This window comes from Oryctolagus cuniculus, chromosome 5 (assembly GCF_964237555.1).
Source record: "Oryctolagus cuniculus chromosome 5, mOryCun1.1, whole genome shotgun sequence".
NCBI lineage: Eukaryota > Metazoa > Chordata > Mammalia > Lagomorpha > Leporidae > Oryctolagus > Oryctolagus cuniculus.
The window spans coordinates 151786050-151802652 of record NC_091436.1 but is presented as its reverse complement, the minus strand read 5'-3'; the positions used below and the strand labels follow the sequence as shown (position 1 = coordinate 151802652).

General features: G+C 46.3%; 1 protein-coding gene across 3 annotated transcripts in view; it reads right to left on the bottom strand.

Moving 5' to 3' along the window:
- Positions 1-13581, bottom strand: part of MRS2 (magnesium transporter MRS2) — a 37110-nt gene extending 23529 nt beyond the window's left edge. For 2 of the 3 annotated variants that reach the window (XR_011388778.1, XR_007923038.2), the window contains exons 1-6: positions 13289-13581; positions 12573-12646; positions 9256-9292; positions 8036-8148; positions 3169-3342; positions 302-432 (exon numbers count right to left, since the gene is read on the bottom strand). Coding sequence is in view for 1 of the 3 variants with exons in the window: in XM_002714158.5 (XP_002714204.3) it covers positions 302-432; positions 3169-3342; positions 8036-8148; positions 9256-9292; positions 12573-12646; positions 13289-13448 (689 nt within the window). In the remaining 2 variants the exon portion in view is untranslated. The remainder of the gene's footprint in view (positions 1-301; positions 433-3168; positions 3343-8035; positions 8149-9255; positions 9293-12572; positions 12647-13288) is intronic. The other variant, XM_002714158.5, reaches the window with a different exon arrangement.
- Positions 13582-16603: the final 3022 nt, after the last annotated feature.

Sequence of the window (16603 nt, the reverse complement as noted above, 5' to 3'; positions counted from 1 at the left end):
AATGGCACGGGAAAGGCAGTGGAAGATGGTCCAGGTGTATGGGCCCCTGCCACCCACATGGGAGACCTGGTTGAGGCTCCTGGCTTTGGCCTGGCCCAGCCCTCGCTATTGCAGCCATCTGCAGAGTAAACCAGTGGTTGGAGTATCTCTCTCTGTGTCTCTCCCTCTTCCTCTCTTCCTGTAGCTCTGAATTACAAGTTAATAGATGGATATTTATTTATTTATTTTAAAAAGACTATTGAGAGAGAAATTTTAAGACATCTGCCTGTAACTCCCACCTTAGTAAGTAAATCATACTTACCTTTTGCCATTTTGCAGTAAGACGTGCAGTTTGCTTCTGTCTATAGAAGAGTGTTTGGGATCCACTAGAGCTTCCAGTGTCTCAAGGATCAGCGGCTGCAAAACGCTGAGTTTCCCCTGCAGAGTGTTGATCTGGATAACAACACGACCTTTCATGAGGATTAGAACACTCAGGGACAGCGAATTCTGATGAAATACAGAAACCTGTACCGGCCAGAGACGGCGGCAGCACTTGAGCACGCGTCAGTGCTGGAAGGCCTGTTCCAGATGCCTCAAGAGCTGGATCTCCTGAGTTAGAGCAAAGCATGAAGGCATCACTGTGCTCAGATCTGGTTGTCAGGGAATCACCCTCAGACACCCTCAATCCTCCTAAGACAGCGGTTATGAAAGGAATTGGGGTTGGGTCTATTAAATAAAACCTGCCATTCTACAGTTAAAACAGAAACTTTGTACTTTGTAAACAATACCTATATTTTTTGTAAACAGAATATGGTGCAAAATACCTATCAACAAATCTCTTTTGAAAATCACAAGTGTGGGCCAGCACTGTGGCAGAGTAGGTTAAGTCTCCACCTGTGACCCTGGAATCCCCCATGGGCACCAGTTCAAGTCCTGGCTGCTCCACTTCCAATCCAGCTGCCTGCTAATGGCCTGGGAAAGCCGTAGAAGATGCCCCAAGTGCATGGGCCCCTGCACCCTTGTGGGAGACCTGGAAAAACTCCTGGCTTTAGATCTGCCCAGCTCCAGCAGTTACAGCTATTTGGGGTATGAATCAGTAGATGGAAGATCACTTTAATTCAGACTCTCAAATAAATAAAGTCTTTAAAAACACTCTTTCTTATTTAAGTTAACACAGACATGGTTAACATTCAGCTGAAATGCACTGATACAGCTATAATAGTTGATAAAATACTGAAATACTTCCGTACCAGTTGGCAAACAGCATATTATGGGAATTAAATAGTAAAATTACTGACAAATTCTGTCACATAGTGGTTTTTGTTTTTTAAATTTATTTATTGTGAGGGAAAGCCAGAGAGAGACACCTCCCAGCTACTGGTTCACTCCCCAAATGGCACAACATCCTGGTCTGGACCAGGCTGAAACCAGGAGCTGAGAACTCCATCCTGGTCTTCCATAAGGTGGGAGGGGCCCAATTATTTAAGCCATCTCCCACTGCCTTCCCAAGAGCATTAGCAGGGAGCTAGATTAGAAATGGAGCAGCCAGGACTCAAATTGGAGCTCATATGGGATGCTGGCATTGCAAGCAGCAGCTTAACCTGCTGAGCCACACACAACACCAGCCCCTCATAGTGCCTCATTCAGAAGCACAATTATTGTGAGGCTAAGGGGCTTTGCTCTGGAAAGTGGAGTCTAGAGTCAGGGTGCCTGCGCAGATGTCTGACTTCCTGTACTGAGTGGCTTCCTGGTCAGGAGACCTTGAATGTGAGGCAAATATAATTCGTTAGTATCCAAAAGAGACACTGACCTTCTGCCACGCAGGCATGGACTCAGGCAGTGGCCAGGATGCTACGGAGGGTCGCTGACAGCGTGCCTGTGAGGTCCCTCAGGTGCATCTGGGGAGTTTCCTCTGAAAGCCTACCCCTCCCGAGGGTTGGCTGGCCTTCGTTAATGTGTAAAAACCTTCCCAGGACCCCGCTTAATGGCAGAAATGTGTTACTCCCACTGACAGCCTGACCTCCCTCTAAATCTTCCCCTAACCAGTCTCCAAAAAGGAGCCCCAGGTCAGCCCGCCCCTTTGCCTCCCACCTCCACCTACTCCCTCACTGAGAGTGCGCTCAGTTCTGCCCTGGCAGCCTGAGTTCCTGAGAGCTTACCCAGCCCGTGCAGCCTGCCATTGCCCACGGCTGGCACCTGAGGAGGGAGCCTAGCCACCTATTCCCTCAGCAGAGCCAGGCAGCCAAGAGAGGAGGGCACCAGGCTCACCTCATGTCCCCTTTACCCTCAGCTCCCTCCACCCCTTGGTTAGGCTGCTGCTTGAACCAGCTCCTGCATGCAGCCAGCTCCCCAGTACACTACTCTAACAGGGGACAGAAAAGGTAAGGAAGTGTTTTCGGGGGCCAGGAAAGCAGTGAACCTCCCTGTTCAGGGCCCGACAGGATCCCCTGACAGCCAATGACCATGAATTTAACAGGGCAACCATTAGATGAATTCTGTATGGTCTCTATCAATCTAAGTCTCAGAGAACTAATTTAGCTTCCTTGAAGATCTGTACAAAGAATGGGCTGATGATTTAATATATTTATCATGTGTAAGTATTGCTATAATATAAATTTAGAAAATAAAATGGAATGCTTTAAAAATGTATGTTTATTTCTATATTTAGGATATTAAGTACTTACAGTCACCATCCCTCAATAAAGGTGGCCAGCTTGAAATGTGCTTCACTCAATGTTCTACTCAGTATTATACCCAGGATCTTTAGTTCTACATGCTCGGGTCAGAACGTTTAAGAATCAAGTCCTTTCTTCATACAAGACCTTTAGAGAGATTTTTGACGGGAGGATGTGGCTAGGGAAAGCACCCCTGGAGCAGTACTAATGTGTCTCAATTACATTTCAAAAGCAGAATATGCCAGCAGCTAAATAAAGAAAGGCTTGTTGCAGGGGCATAGCCTAGCAGTTAGGAAGCCTGCATCCCACACTGGCGTGCCCCACTGTAGCTTCTGGTGAATGCAGAACCCTGTGTGGCAGCAATGACACCTCAAGTAACAGTTTCTACCACACACGGGAGATTTGGGCTCAGTTCCTGGCTCCTGGCTGTGGCCTGGTCCCATTCCAGCTCTTGGGGGATTTGGGAAGGCTCTCAAATAAATAAATACAAATACTTTTTCTTAAAGAGGCTTACCCAGTATTGCAAGAGTGCTTCTATAGCTCTGAACTCAAAGGGTAATGGGTATGTGACAAGTTGACCGTCTCCAGCCAGCTGCGAAGGAAGTTCCCGGAACAGCCACTGCTCTAAATTGAAGTTACGATAATCCAGTATCAGAAGACACTCTGGAGTTATGACAGCTTTCACATACTGTAAAAAAACAAAAACAAAACTACGTATTTAAAGACACAAACATGCACATACACACATTAGGTAGCTGCAGAGCTATAAGAAGAAATCATAGTAGAGTTTAACATTTTATTAATTTTGGATTAAAACTAAATCAAATCAGTGTTTAATTATTTGAAAGGCAGAGTTAGAGAGGAGAGACAGAGAGAGATCAATCTTCCATCTGCTGGCTTACTTTCCAAATGGCTGCAATGGCCAGGGCAGGGCCAGGAGCTTCTTCCAGGTCTTCCACAAGGGTGTATGGGCCTAAGGATTTGGACTATCTTCTACTGTTTTCCCACGCACATTATCAGGGAGCTGAATCAGAAGTGCATCAGGCCGGCGCCGCGGCTCACTAGGCTAATCCTCCACCCAGCGGCACCAGCACACCGGGTTCTAGTCCCAGTCAGGGCGCTGGACTCTGTCCCGGTTGCCCCTCTTCCAGGCCAGCTCTCTGCTGTGGCCCGGGAGTACAGTGGAGGATGGCCCAAGTGCTTGGGCCCTGCACCCCATGGGAGACCAGGAGAAGCACCTGGCTCCTGCCATCGGATCAGCGCGGTACACCGGCCGCAGCGCACCAGCAGTGGCAGCCATTGGAGGGTGAACCAATGGCAAAAGGAAGACCTTTCTCTCTGTCTCTCACTATCCACTCTGCCTGTCAAAAAAAAAAAAAAAAAAAAAAAAAAAAAAAAAGGAAGTGCATCAGCTGGGTCTTGAACTGGTGCCCATAGAGGATGCTGACATAGCAGGCAGAAGCTTAACCTGCTCCGCCACAATGCCAAACCTCTATGTGTTCATTTTTTTAAAGGCATTTTTTAAAAGAAATAAAAGCTAAAATATATGTTAGTGTAACTCACTCTCAGTAGAACTGAGATTACTAGTTATATATTAAAGATTTCACTGCAATCACAAGAAAAACAGAGAACAGAAAGAACAAGGTAAGGTCCTTCTGAGAAGTTAGATGGCCCAAGTACATGCCACTTGCCACCCACGTGGGAGACCAGGACACGCCACCTGCCACCCACATGGGAGACCAGGATAAAGTGCCTGGCTTTGGCCTGGTCCAGACCAGGCTGTTCTGGCCATTTGGGGGATAAAGTAGCAGATGGAAGCTCCTTCCTCTGTCTCTCTTCCTCTGTCTTTCTGTTGCTCTGCCTTTCAAATAAACAAATAGTTTTTGTTTTTGTTTTTGTTTTTTTTTTTTGGGACAGGCAGAGTTAGACAGTGAGAGAGAGAGAGAGAGAGAGAGAGACAGGTCTTTTTTTTTGTCGTTGGTTTACCCTTCAATGGCCGCCGTGGCTGGCGCGCTGCAGCCGGCGCATCGCACTGATCCGAAGGCAGGAGCCAGGTGCTTCTCCTGGTCTCCCATGGGGTGCAGGGCCCAAGGACTTGGGCCATCCTCCACTGCACTCCAGGGCCACAGCAGAGAGCTGGACTGGAAGAGGGGCAACCGGGACAGAATCCGGCGCCCTGACCGGGACTAGAACCTGGGGTGCCGGCGCTGCAAGGCGGAGGATTAGCCTATTGAGCTGCGGTGCCAGCCCACAAATAGATCTTTTAAAAGGTAGAAGACAGACCTTTATTTTTAAAGGTTTACTTAGTTTACTTATTTGAAAGTCAGATCTACAGTGAGAGAGGAGAGACAAAGAGAAAGATCTTCCATCCACTGGTTCAATCACTAAATGGTTATGGCAGCCAAAGCTGGGTCAGGCTGGAGCCGAGAGCCAGGAACTTCAATGGAGTCTCCCATGGGGGTGGCATGGGCCCAAATACTTGGGCCATCACCTGCTGCTTTCTCAGGTGCTTTGGCAGGAAGCTGGATCAGAAGCAGAGTAGCTGGGACTAGTACTCTGATATGGGATGCCAGCACTGCAAGCAGTGGCTTAACCTGCTGTGCCACAATGCCAGCCCCATAGACAGGCCTTTAGATAAGATTTAGTTTAAGATTAATCCTTATTAGTTTGGCTCAAATAGGAAAGTTTCCTTTTATTAAAATAACTTGAAATTGTAAAGATAATACTAATGCTCTAGTTGATACCAGTAAGAATTATAAATATCCAAAAAGACTGCTGGGGCCAGTGCTGTGGCTCAGCAGCTTAAGCCACAACCTGCAGTACCAGCATCCCATATGGGTGCTGGTTTGACTCCTGGCTGCTTCACTTCTGATCCAGCTCCCTGCTAGTGCATCTAAGAAAGCAACAAAAGATGGCTCAAATGCTTGGGCTCTTGCACCCATATGGGAAACCAAAAAGAAGATCCTAGCTTCAGCTTGACGCAGCCCTGGCAGTTGTGGCTATTTGAGGAGTGAACTAAAGGATGGAAGATCTTCCTCCTTCTTTCTAACTCTACCTTTTAAATAAATAAATAAATCTTGGGGCCGGCGCCATGGCTCACTAGTTAATCCTCCACCTGCAGTGCCAGCATCCCATATGGGTGCTGGGTTCTAGTCCCAGTTGCTCCTCTTCTAGTCCAGCTCTCTGCTGTGGCCTGGGATAGCAGTGGAGGATGGCCCAAGTGCTTGGGCCCCTGTACCCACATGGGAGACCAGGAAGAGACTCTTGGCTTTGGATCGGTGCAGCGCTGGCCGTAGCGGCCATTTGGAGAGTCAATCAATGGAAGGAAGACCTTTCTGTCTCCCTCTCTGTAAACTCTACCTGTCAAATAAATAAAAAATAAAATAAATCTTAAAAAAAAAAAAAAAAAAAGGAGAGACTGCCATCTTTCATGGTAAAGAATAGATAAAGGGGGCAAGCACTGATGGACAGCAGGTTAAGCCACTGCTTGCAACATCCTATGTCAAAGTCCAGTTTGAGTCCACTTCTAATCCAGCGTCCTAACGTACTGGGGAAGGCAGCTGAGGATGGTTTAAGTCTTTGGGCCCCTGCCACCCACACAGGAGACCTGACTGGAGTTGTTGACTTGGCTCTGGCCAGGCCTGGCCCTGGCTGTTGTAGGCATTTGGGGAGCGAATCAGAGGATGGAAGAGCTCTATGTCTCGCCCTTTCTCTTTCTCTCCTTGTTGCTGTCTTTCAAATAAATAAATACATTAAAAAAAAAAAAAAGATTTATTTTATTTGAAAGGCAGAGTTACCGAGAGGCAAAGGCAGAGAGAAGTCTTCCACCCACTGGTTCACTCCCCAGATGGCTGCAACGGCTGGAGCATCATCAATCCGAAGCCAGGAGCTTCTTCCAGGTCTCCCACGTGGATGCAGAGGCCCAAGGACTTGGCCCATCTTCTACTGCTTTCCCAGGCCATAGCAGAGAGCTGGATTGGAAATGGAGCAGCCAGGACTCAACTGGCACCCAAATGGGATGTCACCACTGCAGGTGGTGGCTTTACCTGCTAGGCCACAGTGCCGAGCCCAATAAATACATCTTAAAAACACACAAAAAGTAAAAGTAGCTTACAACCACTGTATTCGAGACACAGAAGTTAGAGAGGATTTTTTTTACATTTTTCCTTACGGTTTGTGAAAATTTCCACACAAAGTTGAAAGATTTTATAGTATCATACACCTGCTATTTAATTATTACAATTAGGATTCTACTAAATTTGTTTCATCAAATACCTGTTTATCTCTCCACTGAAGAGGAATTATTTTGAAGGATGCTAGCTACTAAAAACAGCAAAACACTTGGGAGAAGACTGCTTCTATTTTAATTATTTTGACTAATTATGGATAAACAGACAAAAGTTTGTCATGAAAGACTTTTTAAGAAAAGCAAGGGGCCGGCGTTGTGGTATAGCAGGTACATCTGCCATCTACAACACTGGCATCCCATATGGGCACCAATTTGAGACCTGGTTGTTCCACTTCTTATCTAACTCCCTACTAATGCTCCCGGGAAAGCAGCGGACTATGGCCCAAGTGCTTGCGTCCCTGCACCCACATGGGAGACCCAGAAGAAGCTCTAGACTCCCAGCTTCAGCCTGGCCCAGCCCTGGCTGTTGCAGCCATTTGGGGAGCGAACCAGCAGATGGAAGATCTCTAACTCTGTTTCAGATAAATAATAAAGTAAATCTTTGAAAAAGGAAATTCAAGTCCACACCCACCACAAGGCCAACAGCATTGAGACTGGTGTCTCCTTATCTATTTCTCAACCCACCAAAATAACAGATGTTTGCATTAACTCTGAATCATGAGGCAAAGTTGATATCTGAGGGTACTTCAAAGAGTTTGCAGAAAATGGAATAAAAAGTTTATTTCGGTGCAAAAAAATCTTTTAAATTACACATATACAGCTCTGAGTCAGCAGGGAAAAAGAAAATATAAAAATCAAGATTTAAATTAATGGTTATGAAATTTGATGGCTATTTGGAAAGCGTTCTTGACTATTTGGAAAACGTTCATTACATATAACTGTATTCCACTGAAAATACACCTAATGTAAATCAGTATTCTCTTATAATTTCAGACACTAGAGACTAAATTCAAAGAGAATGAAGACCACAGTCAGAGCTTTTCCAACATAAAACAAAGCAGTGTTATGCCTGTTAAGCACATGTATGTAACCCATTTAAAATGAGTTCTACTTATACCAAATGGTAAAATATTCTGTGTTCCACAAAGGTATTTTTTTTTATCCTCAAAGTACTTTCAATGAAGAAATTGATCACGATAGCTAAGAAGTAACTTCTTAAGTGGAGAACTATGGATAAACACGACGCCATTACCTCCATCCTCATAATAATCCTATTGTTTCTGGTTGTGATGCTCATGACGTGCTGGAATCTCAGATCTCTGGCTTGAAGACCCAACTCTTGGTATAATTCAGTTTTCTTCCTTTCTATAAAAGAAAAAGAGTAGGCAAAACTAACAAATTAAAAGGTTTAGATCTTTATGTAGTTTCCCACCACCATCAAGACGATTTTCTATTACCAACAGAAACAAAAGCTGTAGAGTCACTTTTACCTAAAAAAAAAGTTCAGGCTAACTCTAGTTATTCCTTCCCCTTCTTCTGCAGAGATCATAAAATTTCTCTGTACCCACAAGGCCCCTGGGGGATCAGGACAACCTACAAGAGCCATTTCTAGCTCTTCAGACAGGTCACCTTTCTTGAATATGAACTGTATACAAATACATTTTTAACTTTTTCTCACAATATTATCTTCAAGACCATAAATATGTGAACAGGTGAGTTCAAATTTCCTTGTTCCTGGACTATGTAAAATGACAACATTAGATCAGTTCTCACTCCAGATTTTCCCACCTGAAAATTAACAGAACATGTAACAGATGAGAGAAAATGAAGACATTAAACTGATGATAGTCTCTGTAAGTACTGTCGAGCCGCGCCAGTGACAGGGCTGCAACAGAACAACCTGAAGAGTGAAAACCACAGGAAATACCCTACAGAGACCTTGGCATCGGCAGGAACGGGAACACAGGGCTGGAAAGTGAGGGAGGCCTGAGACTGGAATAATCTGAAGCCACACAGTAAAGTGACGCTGCATAGCTGTCCACAGACAGCACTCAGTGGCGGAGCCCATGTGACTGCCATGCAGTCCTGGGTCCCTCCCCATCTTTCGTCACTCACATCAATGGCAGTGGTAGCAGGGGACTCTGCCTTAAACAGGCTTCAGGGGAATGAACCTGGGGAGGAGGGCAGGGAATGGGAGACACACAGAAGAGAAACCAAAGGGGGAAAGGACGTGTTCCTGGGCTCCAGTCCCACACGCCACACTGTCTTCAATATCCTCTTAGAGCAAAAGGGGCTTCTGCCAGTCTGAGTGCTGCCAGTTCCAATCAGGCTGATGGGCACTCTGGGAAGAAGGATCTTCAACACACTTGCACAAAGACTTTTCTATCAAAATGCTACAATTTCCTGATTTCCATCAGGTTCACTCATTCACTGATTAAAAAAGTAATTCAGAAGGAAAAAAAATATACTTACCAAAAGAAGTAACATTTCCCTCTTTGTCAAATTTTGTCTGTAGATAGAAACAAAATATTATTTTATCTCAAATTAGTATACCATAAGTATGTGGTATTATGACCAACAGCTCCAAAATTTTGAAACACAGAAATAAACCGTAACTTTCTTTAGGTCAAACTTAAGGGTTATATAAATCCTTTTATTCTTTGCGAGGACAAATCTGACCTGCATTAACTTTTTCTGTTCTGGTTTGTCTAGAAATCTGATGGAGAACCAGGTGTCCTACTAGGTAACACTGCTTACAGTAAAAGTGACCACTCACTGGTGGACTGCACTAGACAGAGTATGAATGAGATACAGGCTCCAGGCGGGAAGCTACAGCTCTGCCCTCTCCTGAGAGCAGCTGCCATGTACCTCATGAGACCAAGGAAGCTGTGCCTCTGAGACAGACTGAAGAGACACTGACACTATACGGCAAGGGCTTCTAAGCCCAGGTGGATCTCACACCCATCTTGGGGGATCTGAGCTGTCACTCAGAGGACACAGAAGCCATCAAGAGTATATACCTGGGGCCAGTGCTGTGCCGCAGCAGGTTAATGCCCTGGCCAGAAGCGCCGGCATCCCATATGGGAGACCGGTTCTAGTCCCAGCTGCTCCTCTTCCAGATCCAGCTGTCTGCTGTGGTCTGGGACAGCAGCAGCAGATGGCTCAAGTCCTTGGGCCCCTGCGCCTACATGGGAGACCCATAAGAAGCTCCTGGCTTCGGATCAGCACAGCTCCAGCCATAGCGGCCATCTGGGGAGTGACCCAGCAGATGGAGGATCTCTCTCTCTCTGTCTCTACCTCTCTCTGTAACTCTTTCAAATGAATAAAATAAGTCTTAAAAAAAAAAAAAAAGAGTATATACCTATGCTGTACTGCTTATACTCCCTGTCCTTTAAACTTTTGAGTAGACTGGGACAAACAGTGGCCAGTCTTACAAATCTGAATGTCTACCTGAGGCTAAGATGTCACTCTGGTGGGCACTACAGAATCAATAAAGATTTATAGAAAAGGTCTCTGATAGCTGGGAGATGCAGAAAAAAAACGCACCTATTTTCTGGGGGGGGGGGGGGGATTTCTGAAAGGTTATCCAAGTTGCCAATTATTTACTGAACCTATGTGCTGGGGTGTGCTAATTACTACTAAATATGCATTTTCTTCATTAAGACCTATAGGTGTAGTACAATACAGGTCATCTGTTATTACCACGGAAACAAACATACACTACATCAATAACACAGTGAAAACCTACAACACAAATTTTAGCTTGCCTTTCATTAGCAAAGTTAATCAACATGAACACGTAATTACAAAACATGAATGTTAAAGGGAATTTACATTGAAATTTTATTTGCATAACACAGATGAGCTTTTTAAATTTATTTCACAAATGCTTATATCCATGCAGAAAATTGGGAAGTAAAGATACGTAAAATAAAATATTTTAATCATATGAAATGAGAAATTTTAGAGAAAACCAAATACTAAATTTTTTTTTAAAGATTTATTTATTCGAAAGTCAGAGTTTCATAGAGAGGAGAGAAGGAGAGAGAGAGACAGTCTTTCATCTGTTGGTTCACTCCCCAGATGGCGGAAACAGCTGGAGCTGAGCCAATCTGAAGCCAGGAGCCAGGAGCTTCTTTCTGGTCTCCCAAGCAGGTGCAGGGCCCAAGGACTTGGGCCATTTTCTACAGCTTTCCCAGGCCATAGCAGAGAGCTGGAATGGAAGTGAAGCAGCCAGGTCTCGAACTGGCACCCATATGGGATGCCGTCGTTTCAGGCCAGGGCGTTAACCCACAGCGCCACAAGGCCAGCCCCTAAATATCTTTAAGATGTTTTCCTAAGCTGCAGGGCCGTGGCACAGTGAGTTAATCCTCGCCTGCGGCACCAGTTCTAGTCCCGGCTCTGTTATGCCCTAGGAAAGCAGTGGAAAATGGCTCACATCCTTGGGTCCCTGCACCTGCATGGGAGACCCGGAAGAAGCATCTGGCTCCTGGCTTCAGATTGGCACAGCTCCAGCTATTGTAGCCATGTAGGGAGTGAATCAACAGAAGGAAGACCTTTCTCTGTCTCTCCATCTGTCTGTAACTCTACCTCTCAAATAAATAAGCAAAATCTTTATAAAAAAAAAAAAAAGATGTTTTCCTATAAAACATGATATACATACTTCTTTGCTGTCTCTCAAGTTACTAACTATACATATTAAAAAATATCTGCATCTCAGTATTTTATGGAATTTTTTTGATATTTTAAAAAAGATCATACAAGTTATGGCTTTTTAAATTGTTTACTTTGTAATGGGCTCAGTTTCCAAACAGCATCAGCTGATTCTCCTAAGTGTTTTTGGTAAACAATAATCTCATCTGAAATATTTTGTTCAACTAAACTGCTAACTCTTCCAAGAAGTGAATAAAAGCCATACTTTTTACATGTAATTCTGGTGGTTGCTTTGTATAATTTACAAAGAAAATTTCTCATGTTCACAAGCTTAAATAATTAAGACGACTACAAATACTGGATGTTTAAAGTATGCATGGTACTATTAAGGATTTTACAAGTATAAATTACTTTCATCCTCACAATAATTCTATCAGACAGGCTCTTCCTAATCTATATATAAGAAAACCAATGCATGAGGATGTTATCATAACTTGCCCAAGTTCACCTAATTAATATAACAGACAGAACTGAGATTGTATGGCTCAGAGCAACCACAATTAAATGCCCACAAAAGAAGTTGCAAGAAAAGTACAATCAACTGCTATATAACCTCCACCTGGAAGCATCTTGCCCCCAAAGTGCCTTCTCTCTCCCTTTAGGGGTTAAAAAGAGAGAGAGAGAGAGAGACACACACACACACACACATACATGTGTGAAATTCACATTGTTTTATTCAGGCTTTTTTTTTTTCCTGAACCATTTAGAGAAAGTTCTAGAGCTCACGACCTTCAAGCACACCGTGCTGCCCTCAAGAGGCTTAACTTCCTGCAGAGCGCAGGTTCAAGCCCCTGTGTGGGTAAAGGCTCGAAGGCGTCTACACAGACTCCCGGGAAAAGCTTGAGTGATCAAGTAGGCAGCTGAGGGCGACTGCAAGGACCTGGGCTAGAATTTCCAACGCTCCATGGTCCGCACTGCTGAGGCCCGTCTGGCAGGCGCTCGGGTCACTGGCAAAGCACCACGCACAACGCGACCGGTCATGATTCACTACCCAGCAAAAAGCCGGTATCTCGGCCAACAGAGCGACCTGGGGAACGTGTGCAAAATATTTTCTGCAAATTCCGAAACGCACTCACCACAGTGAACACCGGGGACACGCTGGCTAAGGTGGCTTGAGAGGCATCGGAGGTTCTAAATCGATGTATTTCACCTGCAGGGCCAAAAGCAGCATTTTAATATCTGCAGACGATTATCTTAGGTTTCACAGGGAGTGGCTTTTTAAAGCAACGGTGAGGCATTAGAATTATTTATGCATTCCGACCATCCTCTTCCCGTTGACATTTTAGTGCCACGTGGATACATACCCATTAAATCAAGATTGCAAGAAAATGTCTCATCTTTTCTTGCACGATTTAAACAGGCTCTCCCCATGCGTTATATTAGTAGATACATTTGAGAAAGCCGAGAACCAGATTTCGCGTCTTCTCTACAGACTTCATAGCGAACGCTTATGAAATAACCAGTGCACAGAGCGAACACGGAGCTGTTCCTATCGCGGTCACGAGGCTCGCAGCAGCCAAGGGCAGTGGGGGAGAGGACAGAGGGCTGCGCGGGTCAGCAGCCGGCAGGGCAGAGCGCACAGCTGCCTCCCAGCCGGGGACACATACCGCCCGCCCCGGGCACCTGCGTGAGGCGACCCGACGCGGGGCGAGGCTCGCGAACCCGCGCACGGACACCGCGCGCCGTCCTACACCCGCGCGGGGACCCCGCGCGCGGCCCCATGGCTGACCGGGAGCACAGTGGCCGCTGCCACCCCAGCGGCGACCCCGAAGCCGCTAGCGGGAAGCCGTACCTGCCGCGCGGAGCCGGCGGGGCGCGCACAGCGGAGCGGCCCGGCTCCGTCCGAGAAGGTCGGCCGTGCGGCCGCAGTAGACAACGTGGCGGGACACCGGAGCCAGCCCCAAGACCAGGGTGCATGAGGTCCGCCAGGACAGGCTCCGCAAGCATGCCATGGCACTGGAGCGACGAGACGGGAGCCAGACCCCGGCGCTTCATGCCGGACGCTGACGGCCGAGTTCCCACTGCGCTACCCACGACCCGCGGCTGCGGCCGTCGCGTGCAGCGCCTGCGCACAACTTCGCGCGGGGGGGCGCATGCGCAGTACTTCCTGCGCATGCCCGAAGGTGTCTTCCGGCGCGCCCTTGTGTCCCTTGGCCAATGGAGTTTGCATACTGCACTTGACCTGTACCTGTATATACATGGGGGGGCGGGGGGGGGGGGGGAGTCGGGGAGTTCGGCCCTTAGGCCTTTGATGGGATTAGGTCTGCGTGAAGTGCCGATTGTTCCCTTGAGATAATTGGTAAATGTCAAAATGAAAAAGCATAGGGCCGGCGCTGTGGAGTAGAGGATAAAGCGGCCGCCTGCAGCGCTGGCATCCCATATGGGCGCCAGTTCGAGACCTGGCTGCTCCACTTCCCATCCAGCTCTCTGCTGTGGCCTGGGAAAGCAGTGGAAGATGGCCCAAGTCAGCTCTCTGCTGTGGCCTGGGAAAGCAGTGGAAGATGGCCCAAGTCCTTGGGCCCCTGCACCAGCGTAGGAGGTCTGGAGGAAACTCCTGGCTTCTGATCGGCACAGCTCTGGCCGTTGCCACCAATTGGGGAGTGAACCAGTAGATGGAAGACCTCTCTCTCTCTCTCTCTCTCTAACTCAAATAAATAAATCTTTAAAAAAATTTCAAAACGTGTATCATGCTATGCAGTTTCTGGAGTATTTTCTTTTTTTTTTTTAATTAATTTATTTATTTGAAAGGCAGAGCTACAGAAAGGGAGAGGCAGAGAGATCTTCTGGCTTCTGATTTACTCTCCAAATGGCTGGCCTGGCTAGGCCTGGGCAGGGCCAAAGCCAGAGTCTAGGAGCTTTTTCTGCTCCAATATGGATGGGAGGGGCCCAAGCATTGGGTCATCATCAGCTGCTTTCCTGGAGGCATTAGCAGGGAGCTGGATTGGAACTGGTGCAAGGGGACACAAACTGGCACCCATATGTGATGCCTGCTTTGCCGGTGGAGGCTTAACCCGCTAAGCCACAATGCTGGCCCTGGAGTATCTTCATGCAAACGAAATCTGCAACTTGATAGTGAGGAAGCTATGACGATTCTCAAATCACTGAAAGTTTACTGGTTTTTTATTAAGTTTAATGTGGCAAAATAATAGAGGTAATATGGAATGATATACTCATTTTTTCTAATTTAAAATGGGGAACATAGACAAGATTTATGTGGTTATATTTATGTGTTTTTTAAAGATTATTTGAATGTCAGTGTTAGAGGAAGAAGAAGAGGAAGAGGAAGAGGAAGAGAAAGAGAAAGAGAAAGAGAGAAAGAGAAGTCTTCTACCTGCTTTTTCACTCCCCTACATGGCTGGCAATGGCCAGAACTAGGCCAGGTGGAAGCCAGGAGCAAGGAGCATTATCTAGATCTCCTACGTGGTTAGCAGGGACCCAAGCACTTGGGTCATCTCCCACTGCTTTTTGCAGACCATTACCAGGGAGCCGGATCAGAAGTGGAGCATCTGGCACATGAACCAGCACTCATTGGGATGCTGGGGTCACAGGCGGCAGCTTTACCTGATATGCCACAATGCCAGTCCCTTGCTGTATGTTTAATAAAAGATAGCATTCTCTGTACCACCAAGAAAGAGGAAACCATGATGATAGTATGCTTTTTCAGTGTATCAGTTTTGGAAGACATATCCCAATTTCAGTCACTAACATGAAATAAGGGAGTCTTAGATTGACTATAGTATATGAACATAGTTTAAGAACATGAGCTAATAGGTTTATTGTCTCTTCCACAGTAGTAATACAAGGCACACGCAGCTTTTATGGACTTGCAATTGCTCTCTGTCTGAACACGGAACTAAGGGGACCCAAGGAGAAGCATGTGTTCTACAGGATGTGCTGGGGTAGAGTAGGAGGGCAGCAGACAAGGAGAGTCTTCACAGAAGGGAGGGGTTTGACTTGGGCATTGGGTATTCTGGAAATAACTGGCTGCTTATTTTCATTTAATTAAGAACTTCAGGAGCTGGTGCTGTGGTATAATTGGTAAAGCTGCTGCCTGCACTGCCAGCATCCCATATAGGCACCATTTTGACTCCTGGCTGCTCCACTTCCAAACCAGCTCTCTGCTGTGGCCTGGGAAAGCATCATAGGATGGCCCAAGTCCTTGGGCTCCTGCACCCATGTGAGAGACCTGGAAGAAGCTCCTGGCTCCTGGATTTGGATTGGCACAGCTCTAGCTGTTGTGGCCAACTGGGGAGTGAACCAGCGAATGGAAAACCTCTCTCTCTCTCTGCCTCTCCTTCTCTCTCTGTGTAACTGTGATTTTCAAGTAAATAAATAAATCTTTAAAAAAATAAACTTTAGTGATGAAATAACCCTTTCAGAAACATTACATATATTGAGAGAGACATTTCTTTGAGAAAATATTTGGTAAATCTTTTTTTTAATATTAGGCGGAGTTAGACAGTGAGAGAGAGAGAGAGACAGAAAGGTCTTCCTTCCGTTCGTTCACCCCCCAAATGGCCACCACGGCCGATGTGCTGCACCAATCCAAAGCCAGGAGCCAGGTGCTTCTTCCTGGTCTCCCGTGCGGGTGCAGGGGCCCAAGCACCTGGGCCATCCTCCACTGCCTTCCAGGGCCACAGCAGAGAGCTGGACTGGAAGAGGAGCACCGGAACTAGAACCCGGCTCCCATATGGGATGCTGGTGCCGCAGGTGGAAGATTAGCCAAGTGAGCCACGGCACCAGCCCCAGTAAATCATTTTTTAAAAAGACATTCCCCCCAGCACAACAAGACAGCTTTGTCGAAAGGATCTTTGCAAAGCCTTAGGAAGGCTCTGTAATCTGCAGACACAGGACCTTGTAAGTTATAGCAAGGATTTGGAAGTTAATTTGAGAAGAGTGGGAACCGCTGAGGGACTTTGGCAGAGGTAATAGTCTAATTTATGTTTAAGTGGATCACTCTAGGGGAAAGAGACTACAGAGAGGCCAGTGTGGGAACAAAAAATGGTGATATGATGCTGGTTTGTGGTAGGTTAGAGAAGGAAGAGATGGGCTTGGTATTATATATCAACATCTGAGCTGACTGCAGATGATATAATAAAAGAAAGAA